This window comes from Pagrus major, chromosome 22 (assembly GCF_040436345.1).
Source record: "Pagrus major chromosome 22, Pma_NU_1.0".
Classification (NCBI taxonomy): Eukaryota; Metazoa; Chordata; class Actinopteri; order Spariformes; family Sparidae; genus Pagrus; species Pagrus major.
Window position 1 is genome coordinate 23,389,092 of NC_133236.1, and position 11,378 is coordinate 23,400,469.

The 11,378-nt window shown below is 39.9% G+C and overlaps 2 protein-coding genes and 1 pseudogene across 2 annotated transcripts; 1 reads left to right on the top strand and 2 right to left on the bottom strand.

Annotated features, from left to right (window-relative positions):
• Nucleotides 1-682: 682 nt before the first annotated feature.
• Nucleotides 683-2,311, bottom strand: LOC141017740 (R-spondin-3-like; annotated as a pseudogene).
• Nucleotides 2,312-6,242: 3,931 nt separating this feature from the next.
• On the bottom strand, nucleotides 6,243-8,139 carry cenpw (centromere protein W). Its single transcript, XM_073493341.1, has 3 exons — nucleotides 8,003-8,139; nucleotides 7,786-7,899; nucleotides 6,243-6,475 (listed from the first exon to the last, which is right to left on the bottom strand). Exons 1-3 carry the CDS (start codon nucleotides 8,087-8,089, stop codon nucleotides 6,449-6,451), a joined length of 228 nt encoding a protein of 75 aa, XP_073349442.1. The 5' UTR covers nucleotides 8,090-8,139; the 3' UTR covers nucleotides 6,243-6,448.
• A 328-nt stretch (nucleotides 8,140-8,467) lies between these two features.
• hddc2 (HD domain containing 2) lies at nucleotides 8,468-11,376 on the top strand. Its single transcript, XM_073492532.1, has 6 exons — nucleotides 8,468-8,542; nucleotides 9,471-9,592; nucleotides 9,820-9,922; nucleotides 10,010-10,078; nucleotides 10,165-10,303; nucleotides 10,452-11,376. The coding sequence occupies exons 1-6, from the start codon at nucleotides 8,468-8,470 to the stop codon at nucleotides 10,592-10,594; spliced, it is 651 nt and encodes a 216-aa protein (XP_073348633.1). The 3' UTR covers nucleotides 10,595-11,376.
• Nucleotides 11,377-11,378: the final 2 nt, after the last annotated feature.

The window sequence follows — 11,378 nt, forward strand, 5'->3', positions numbered from 1 at the left end:
TTATATTACTAATATTTTTTTTTTACAATACACTTTTGCTCTCTTATGTTTTTTATGTATGTATTGTGGCTTTTTACAGCAGAAATCTTGACTTTTTACAGTCTGAAAGGCACAGGTGTTATTAATAACATCATGGATCTGTTCCATCATGTGTCCTGTTAAGCCATGACTGTGTTACAGTGAGTCAGCGCGCACAACATCAGGACCCTGAGACTAATGCAGCTAAAAGGGAATCCAGCCGTCCTCTATTTTATGATTTACAACTGTGTTTTCCCTCGTTTCATACATCAAAATGTCTTCTGTGGTAAAAGGATGGAGTAAGTGTTGGCTGTACAGCATGTAGCTGTTTTTCTTTTCCAGTTTTCAGATGAAAGGCTAATGACAAAAACATGTTTTTCTCAACTATTTTTATTACAAATAAGAAGACAACAGTCAGTTTGTAAAACAAGCATCAATTTTGCACATGATTAATATTCAGCTTCAGATTCAGCCAAAGTCCAGATGAGGCCAATCCATTTCTTTTATCTACTCCTGTTAGACTGCAGAGAAAAATAGAGGAATATAACTACACTTTGACACGTGGCAAGTCTTTAAATTAGCAGCCACTGACGAATGTGCAGCAACAAGTCGAATATCTCTGTAATATAAACAGATAGTTTACAATGGGCTCCCTTTCAACATATTACAACCTTTTTGGACTCTTTGCTCTCTTTTTGATGACACACTTCCTGATCTCTGACACATGTGGACAGGGGTCACCGCTGACACTCGGGGACTGTAGAACCTGTCGGGTACGCGTCTCCTCTCCCCTCCTGTAGACCCGCATGCTCCTTCTCCGAACACACGGACCCCAATCCGTCCATTCCCCGACCTCACAGTGCACTGAGGAGGGAGACAGCGAGAGAAGATATGCTCAGGTAGCAAGCTGGGAAAATGCAAATGAGACTTGAGACTTGTGATAACAAGGAAGGGAATGTCTCTCACCTTGGGGGAGGCATTGCATAAGCTGCACATCAGGCTCAAACCCCCTTGGGCAGGTGAGATGGCACAGGCCGTGGAGATGGTACAGGTCTGCTCTGCACCTCACACACATGTTCCTCCTCACACACACCTCACAGCCCGTGGAGCACTCTGAAATAGACCTCATTTCAGTATTACATGCACAAAGACACATGTATACTGCGCACAAGGGTGCTCACCTGTGCATTCTCTCAGTGCTGAATTCGCTGTCAGCCCGTTCGGACAGCTGATTTCACACTTGCCCCGGAACAGGAAGTGACCCAGATGACAATGCGTGCAGAAATTTTCACTGAAACAGGAAGCGCAGTCCTCCTTGCACCCTGCAGACCAATGGAAATGGCACCAATATATATTCTTGTTCACTTTATTCTCTCGACACTATCCGGCTTTAAAGGAAAGGCTCACCCAAATATGAAAATGTAGTCATTATCTGCTCGCTCCGGGTGAAGTTTCGTAGTCCACAAAACATTTCTGGAGCTTCACAGCAAAACATCATCGCAGCATTCATTTTCATTTTTGGGTAAACTTTTCCTTTAAATCAGTTTGTATGTATTCTAAGCCTTACCCGGGGCTCCAAACCACAAGAAAAGAGATATTTAATCTAAATGTTCAGCCATCTGCCACTGTAAGGTCTCTTCAACAGAATCAGACAATGTTTGGTACCTACTGGTGCAGGTGCTGATGTGCTGGGAGCGTGTGCCGTAGTGGCCCTGGGGGCAGGAGGACAGACAGGCGCCCCTCTGACGCATCCCGTCCAGCTCCAAGTGGAAGAAGAGGCGAGGTTTACAGGACAGACAGCCATTGAGGGCCGAGCATGTCGCACAACCTGCCGGACACAGTCTGCTCACAGAGGAGCTACCTGTGGATACAGGGATACAAGGTGTGTGTGTCTGCCTCATTTACAGTATGCAATTTTAAAGTTGCTTTGATGAGATCAGAGCTTTCAAATTCAGTGTGAAAGTGGGTAAACCCAGTGTGAATCTGTGTGAGCAGATTTTTCCCTGAAAGCTGAAAGAACACACTTATTGTCTCCATATGTTTTGTCTGTCTGCTGTTGTGGAGAGATAATGCACATTTCACATCAGCCACGTCTAACAAGAGTGTGAGAGAGGTGGAAATGACAAGTCACGCTTGAACACTTACGTCTGTATCGCAGAATCTTTGTGTTGTCCAGGCCTTTTGTAAGACTCACAAGGTGCAGAACCCAAATTAAAAAAGGTATCCGCATTTTTCTTCACCTCCAGTGCAGCACTGATCCAGCCGTGCCATCACATCCCAAAACCCATGACATGCGTTTTAAAAAGTAAACGTGCCTGTGAATTCCTCCACAAAGTTCATTCAAACGATCCCATGTAGAGACCTCAGTCTGGTGTACGAGAGCGGTCGAGTGCAGGGTTGAGCCAAAAGTTTTCTTGAAGGAAAATCCCATGTGCATTCCATGAGATCACTGAAGCCGTCAGAATGCCATGAAGAATGCAAACAGAAGAGAAACCATCATGATAGTCGCAACGCTGATCTAATGTAAGTTGTGGCGAGCTGCTGCTGCTGTGGGCTTGTCTCTGTTTCCCACACTCCCAGCCTCCTCTCCTGTGTTGCCCTTCCTTCACGACCCTCCTCCTGATCCGTTATCACATCTAACAGCGTCTCCTCACAGAATTGGAGCAGTGCTGGCATTAACATGATTCTTTGACTTCATCTGTCACACTCTCTACATCTGTTAGTTGACTAAATCTTACGATAGTTTGTCTTTTAAAGCCCCCCTGCACTCAAAAATGTGTTGTGCGTGTTATTACTTCACTTGGATGTTTGACCTTCACTCCGCAGAGGCTGTTTTCACATTCATCTGCTGAATTGGGAAAGTTTCTGTGCTCACTTTAAATCTCAGTTTAAGACTTGTAGGTACGTCTGTGCAAGCAGGACAACTGGGAGCCAATAGAGTCTGGTGCAGATACACTGATGATGGACTTTTCAGTGAACCAGGAGACAGTTCATGTTCAGTAGTTAACTTCTAAAATCAATAATATTTGTATTGTCATAAATTCTCGACTTTTCAATGAGTTTCAATTAATTAATTAGAGGTAAGTAATTTCTCTGTGAGAACAAAAATAGAGCCTAACAGATAAATCAGTTGGCTGATATGATAATATCACAGATACTGTATATCGGTATAAAGCAGAAAAAATGCTAAGCGTGACGTTATATCATCAAATTCCGATTTAAGTTAACTGTTTACTGTTGTATTGTAACTTTATTGTTATTGTAAGTTTAAACTCTGTTATTAAACTGTACAATATCCTGCCTCTATACACATATATTTTCACAAGTGTTTGATAACCACATTTTAGGGATCAGTCCATAAAAATTGTCTATCAGCCGATATATCGATATTGGAACTTTTTTTAATACTTAACATCGGTATCAGCATCGGCCCCCATTTTTATTAGTTAGTTATGGTCATAGTTATAATTAGTATCAGTCTGGATCTAAACAAAAACATCTATTCAAAACAGATTTTCGTTTGTATCTTAAAACATGTCTGGAGGGGATCTTAAAATATTTTTCGCAATACAACATAATTGACTGTAGCCCCCTAATTCTCATCATTAGGCTAATAACACTTATTATCAATAATTATTTAGATATTTATTAGATTAATCGGCAACTATTTTCATTAACAATTAATCCGTTTGATTAAATTTTAAGACAAAAAGTCAAAATTTCCTAATTCCAGCTTCTTAAAATGGGCAAAATGTAAGATTTTTACATTATGACATCTATGTATCGTGTTGCAGAGAGATCAACTGAAGTTACCGTGGACCGCTAGCTGCACAGCTGACTGGGCTAACTAGCTAATGGCAGCTACATTTAGCAGCAGTTAGCAGTTACTCTAGTGATAGTCCCATATTTGTTTTTATTGTGAATTCAAAAGGTGGCCAATTCTTGCATATTACAAAGGTGGATAAAAGAAGACACTTGAGGACCTTTTTTGGCTTTGGGAATAACTAATTCACATTTGAAATAACCAATCAATGAATCAAGAAAATGATGAACAGATTAATCAACATTGAAATTAATTAATTAGTTGCAGCACTAGTGCCACACACAATGTCCCAAAGCATTAACATTAACCACAGTAGGTTGATAAGGGAGCTGGTCTCGAGGCGACTGTAGCAGATCAAATACACAAACCCGTCTTGTACCTCAGTGTGTATCCATGGCAACAAAATATCTCCTCATTTGGTTCCATTTAAATCAGTCAGGCATGACTTTGCTCTTTGGAGCATGTCATCACAGCATCAGCAGCAGCTTTTTAAAGGCTTCTCACAACTGCAGGATGAAGCCAAAATAATGGAATACAGTAAAAAATGTATATATAAACTGCAATTACCATGTTACCCACACTGTTTAGATTTAATTGAACTTAAGCCGTAGAGCACTTAATGTCTCCCATGAAGACTGGACTGAGGAAATTAAAACCCAAAATACAGAGAGATTTAACTACCTCCCAATTACAAAACAGAAATAGGGATGGAGTTGTCACAGAAGAGCTTTGATTCCCACAAACAGGCTGGAAGGTGATGAAAGTTCTCCAGAGGATCTGTTGTCTGGCATCCTGGTACATATTATCGCCTGTTTTGGGAACTCTGTGGTTCTTCAAAAACAGATTTGAACTCTCTGGTGTTCCCCTTCCTGGAATCGGTTTCCCTCTGCAAATCATGTTTCTTTTTGCTCGCTCCATAATCCTTTCAGAGCCTGTCAAATGATATAAGATCAGAAAGTCCCAGATTTGCTAATAAGCCAAATTTGGCGACGTTGCTTTTGCTTATTTCTCAATGTCATATTGTGTGAGACCAAAATAATGCTACTCCTCCAAAGAGCCAAGGCAAGAACAGAAAATGTCACTTTTGAAGCCATGTGCTCCTGATTAAGAAAAGGCACAGCAAGTTATCAAAACAGCATCTCTGCCAGAAAGGACTGCCGTGCTTTCCTTGCTTGTCTGGAAAGATGTCAAGAGGAATCAGCAGGAGCTTTACAGTGATATTTTACACTGGAGCAGATTTATCTGAGAGTGACGCAGCTAAAAGTTACACGCAGTCAGCCAGACGGCGGACAGACAGAGGAGCTGGACAGGGCTTAAATTGTCAACAGGTGCTCAGACTACTTCTTTATTTTGACAGAAGAAGAGGAGTGTGTTTGTCAAATCCCTGGAGAACAAGAGCAAATATAGAGAGGAGGACGATAAAATAACACCTGAGGAGCCTCAGCCAGCTGCTACCGAGCAACATCAACCATCCATCTGCTACAGGAGATTTATAGATTAGATTGTGGAGAACATAGAGTGAAATGTATGCATAAGGGCTCTGTAACGAGGATATAAGAATGAGAGATAGGTGCCAGGGGTTTAAGGTCAGAAGGGTGGAGCTCCACAAACCCTGTAACACCTCCTCAACCTGACTGGGAACATAAACATGATGCGGCTGTGCTCACTGGGGTGCCAGATCAGATTCTTGAGGAAAATAACGGTTGGAGGCCAAGGAATGTCTTTAGCTGCCAAAAAGAAAGACAAGGAAAAAAAGGAACGTGATAAAGACAGAGGACACCATGAATAATAAAGTTTGTGATAAATTTAAACCACATGGACACATACCTGTGATCATGTTCACATTAAGCCAAAATCCAAATGCAATTTGTATGAAATCACTTGGTCTTCAGTTTCATACTGGCCAAGGCTATAAAGATCCTCTGTAATACAAACCAGAAACAGCTCTCCGGTCACCACCTGCTATCAAGGTTCGGGAGAACATGCGTTGGCACGCAACATATTTTGCAATAATATATTAGAAGATAGTACACAAACTCTGACCTGACTGCTCACATACATACAAAAATGTCTCTGGAACCCTGCAGTGATAAGGAACGAGCAGCGGAGCATCTCAGCACACAGATAATCTACGTAGCGTGAAGAAGTGAGGAATTTGGGAGGAGGCTGAGCCCGAGCTCAGTGAAGAGGCTGTGAAGCACGCAGCTTAAAACACCGACCGTGACGGATGGTAGGAGAGCGAGACGGGGGCTGAGGAGATCTGGAAGTACTAACTTACTCCGGGCTATCCAAAGCCTAATACAGTCCACATCTCTGTAAACAAGTCTGCTATTACAGATAGTATGTATCATGTTTAGCATCTGAAGACTGAAGTCTAAAACATAAACCAGTACACGAGTCATTTGTTCAGTATAAGAATTTAACAAACAAACAAAAAACTTACATGACAGGATAATAGACATTTACAAGGACAAAGGACAGCATAAAAGAAACAAAAGCCTTAATTACAGAAAACAAAAATCAAAATAAAGTTAATAAAAAAGAAATTCATAATAATGTGCATTCATAATAATGCTGTTATAATGATGATGAGGGACGTCATTGTCTTCATCCTCTCGCTTTTTTCAGCACTTTCTACGAAGAAAGAAGAAAATATCTGTAAGTCTATCGCATGTTCAAAAAGTGTTGCAAGAAAAAAATATAATCATGGTAAGAAACACTCAACATCTCATCAATAACTCTCAACATCAATTATAGATACTAAAAAATTATATAATTGTTTGTCTTTAATGTTTGACTAAATCCAATTAAATTTAAACAAATACACTCCATGTTATGTCATTTCATGTTGAAGTTTAAACAAGAAATGGGTACAAGTGACATTAAAAACACTGTTGAGTGTCTTGAGTCGATTCCAGCACTTGGTGTGTTTTAAACAGCAGCACAGTCTTTATTAGTTAACTTCCCTGAAGCATTTCAACGTTTGCTCAGACTACAGCCAGAATTTAAGAAACTTTCCAATAACTGGAGCCTCTAATACAGAGATTTTGATAGTTAGTATCTAAATTAACTTTTTAAAACTGGTTTGGACAGTATAAATTAAGCCTCTGTCCTCAAAAATGTTTTTTCGTAAATACCCTATCCTATATTCTATCTCTAATTGAAAAGTTTTGATAAACCTGTAAGTAAAAAACACTAAACATCAACTGCAAAAGACAAATATACATTATGTGAGCTGCTGACAAAAGTCTAGGACACTTCTCTGTTACCTAATCTGCAGATCATGCCAATAAAACCGCTGATTCAACGACAACAAGAAAAAATTATGAAGTTTTCTAAAACTTGCAACTAGTTTTGTACATTAGTTTAAGGTCACATTACAATATGTCAGAAAATCTTTCAGACAAACCGACCTCTATAAAATACAGTGCATTAACCCAATTGTACATGTACAGAAAACGTTTGTCTCGTGCACTGAAGGGTTCATCAGAGGTAGGGCTGATCGACAGGAAATTAATCTACAACCATTTCTAAACATAATCGATTGATCGTGTATGCTGTATTTAAAGCACATTGTCCAAAATGTAAGTGGTTATAGCCTCTCAAATATGAATATTCTGTTATTTTTATAGTCCTCAATACCAAATTGAGCCTCTATAGGTGTATCACCTTTGTTTTTGGGAAATTATGATGACATATTTTTATTATTTTCTGACATTTTACAGGATATTAATGAAAGAATACTTGAAGCTCTGATCAGAAGTCATTTAGACACGTGACACACAAGATATTAAGTTAATATACGGTTTCTTTATATGTAGAAATGTGTATAACACGATGTTATAGAGCTGTTTAACGTGTAAGTGTGCTCTGTGAGTGTTGACTGTCACAAATGCAGCTCAACCAGCAGCAAACTTGATGATCTGAGCCCTCTTCGGACTAACCTTGGACACTGCTTTGAGATGTTGAGCTCTTATAGTTGCTGATTTTTCTTCAAACGCTGTGGCCTTCGCCTCTTCGGCCAGACTGTTCAGAAACAGCAGCGTCAGGAGCTCAATCTGAGAAACATGGGAGGCTCGTTAGCATTAGCCACGAACAAAGCTAACAGTCAAAACAAACAGTAAGTTAGCGCGTCAGGAACCACTGCTGTCGGCCACCTACCATCGCTTCTGACGCCGGCCCCACGTTTACGTTGCTCTTCATTTTTGTCTTTACTGTGTGTTTTAATTTGGGTGCCTTGTTCAGCATTTTTCGCAGACTTCCAGTGTGAAAACCCAACAACAGGTTTGTTTACGTCTTCCAATCTCCCGCTTCTCCAACTTCCGGTGCAGCCGCTTCTTCTTCGTGACATTTACGCGTCCGCCTGTCGCATTACTGCCACCTACAGTTGTTCTGACTGCTTTTAGCGGATAATTTAAAATATTAAAAAACAAAATAATACCAAGTGAATATTTTTCGATTAAACATTAAAACACCAGAATAAAAATATCTACTAACCAGGCAGAGGATTAAACTATATGTCTTTAAACTCATGCTCGTTGTGTTGTTTATGTCGCCCCCTGGCGGCTGCTTTGTGCTACTACACCAGCGAGAACCGTCTTACTGCATCCGGGTCATCTGACAGTAATGGCGGCCACCATGGAGGCTGCAGCCGGCATGAGCAAAATGCTGCAATTTATGAAACTTATCGGACAGCTCAAAGTAAGACTTCTCCCAAAACTAAGGCAACATTTCAGGTGATTAATTCCCGGACCAAAATGAAGAACAAATATCGTAATTAAACTAGATTATGTGGCTCTGGGACTGCAGGTATTGAAACTCAATGGCTAGTTTTTGCTGTTGCTAGAGTGAAAAAAATCCCCTCTGGACTGAATAATTTATCATTATCACTCATCATTCTTGCATTTTCCAAAGCTGGATTGCTTTATTGTTAATTTGTGTGCTTTAAACATGTAGCTACAGTTGCTAATACACCGAGTTGGCTGTGCGAAGTGCTGCAGCTAATATTTCCATTTTTGATTCATCTAGATAGATTAATCAGTGAAAGGGGCGTCGTGTAGTTTTGGAGAAGAAATTCAAACTCAGAATTTTAATATTTACAGTATTAAAGAGGTAATAATACAAACTCAGAAATGTTTATTGTTCCATAACTGAATAAACAAGCTGTTCTCAGAGGAAAATAAGGTCCCCAGCACAGTGTTTGAAGCTGGAAAGGTGGCAGGGTCCGCCACATATAAACAAAGTGAAACAGTATGAAACTGTGTTGTCCTTGAAGATCAGTTTGTTTATTCAGTACTGAAAACAAGAAGCAGTTTGCTGAGCTTACGCTGACACCTCCAAATGTCTTGTTTTGTACCAACAGTACAAGACCTAGATAAATCTAAGGTTTAAGTTTACTATCATATAAGATGAAGAAAAGCAGAAAATATTCACCTTACATGAGCAGGAGCCAGTTAGTTTTTGCTTAAAAATGCCTATAAGATTATTAGATTAGAAGTCTAGTAATGATGCACAGTCATACAATAACTTCTCAATGATTTGTGCAGTGAGGTCACACATTTCTGGTTAGATTTTTTTCCCTCTTCTGTGCCACTGATGAGTTGTGTGTTGTGGTCGACGTTCCCTGCAGAGGGTCCCGCGGACCGGCTGGGTTTACAGGAACGTGAAGAAACCTGAGAGCGTGTCAGACCACATGTACCGCATGGCCATGATGTCTCTGACCATCACTGACCCCACAGTGGACAAGGACAGGTACGTCACTCACACCGATAGCACAGCAGCAACTTTCCAAAATGAAATAAAAGCAAAATTTAGATATAGCCTTTATTTTATTACTTCTATATGACCACCTAACAACATTTAAAGTGGAAATATTCATCAGAATTTAGTCCAAGTATTGGGTTGTAGAAATGGTTATGAAATACTTAAATACTACCTCTATCGTGCTCATATTTTGTGCTTTCCTTCACTATCTTTAGATGTATAAAGCTGGCTCTGGTTCATGACATGGCAGAGTGCATTGTGGGAGACATCGCTCCATCAGACAACGTCAGTAAAGCAGAGAAACACAGGAGAGAAGAGGTAAGCTTGTGTTCACATCCAAACACAACAGAGCGTGTCAATGCTTCCTGATACTTCATAGTTTCCCCTTCTCGACCTCTCTCTCAGGAAGCCATGACACATCTGGCAGGTCTCCTGCCGGAGGGACTCAAACAGGAGATTTACGGCCTGTGGGAGGTATGAACCTGTGGGTTTTTGTTTTGAGCTTGTGAATGGACAATCAAACTAATCTAATAGCAGACACGCATTTGTCTTAACTGCAGGAATACGAGACCCAGAGCAGTCCGGAGGCCAGGCTGGTGAAACAGTTCGACCTCCTGGAGATGATCCTGCAGGCTCATGAGTACGAGGAGCTGGAGGGAACGCCGGGACGACTGCAGGAGTTCTTTGACTCCACCAACGGTACATTTCCAACCTTTCTCTCTCTTTCTTTCTTACATTTCTTTATGCATTATTTGTTTAATATATACATATGCAGCTTAAGAGTTTTCTTTTAGATTTGAAAAAAATTCTGAATCAAGTTGCGTTTCCTTGCATTGTTGTTTCTCAGGTCGTTTCCACCACCCTGACGTGCTCCAGCTCATCGGCTCTTTGAATGAAGAGAGAGGACGTCACATGACAAAAACAGACGAAACAAAGAGCTCTGGGAACTCACAGACGGCTGACACAGAGTCTTCACACAACTCGTCCTGACTGCAAACACCTCCTTAATGGAAGGACATTGATACTGGACAGTAATGTAACACGTGCTCGTGTGAGGATGCGAAAAAAAAAAACAACACATAACAGGATCAGGCACATGAGTGAGTGTGGAAAACTGTATTTTGGGACTTTTGAACTCTCTTCAGTTTTGAGCCATTTGGGACAGTCAGTGTTGTAAAAAGCACCCAAAAGTCTGACTCACGTAAAAGTAAAGATATTCTGTTAAAATACTACTTTACAAAAAAAAGTAAATCACATGTATGTATATGTACATGTATGTATATAAAGTCGTTCTATACTGTAAGTTCACTGATAATTCTTTCTAAATTTTGAAACGGCACAACTTTAAATTAAATGGAGTTAGTTTGAAGTATAAAATAACAGCAAAATGGAGTACATCATGGAAAGTACATCAGAATTGTACTTGAGTACAGTACTTGAGTAAATAAACTGGCTTCACATGGATATTTGACATTTAATGCATACATTAACATTTTCTGATGCAGTCTAACTGCACAATATGCAAAATATTTTGTTAATATACGTTCGTTAAATTGTTGAGAAGAACAGCATACTCAGGAATTTAATGCTGTCAGATAAAAGAAAACAGTGGTCAGATGTTATTTTCAGATTAATTAACACATTTACTGTTGTTTGGTGTTTTGTCGCAGTTTTCAGTTTTCATTGTAAAAACGGTGATATTTAGTTTGGTTACGACGATCTTTACTGTTTATACACCAGCAATAAAAACAGTTATTTATAATGGTGTGTAATT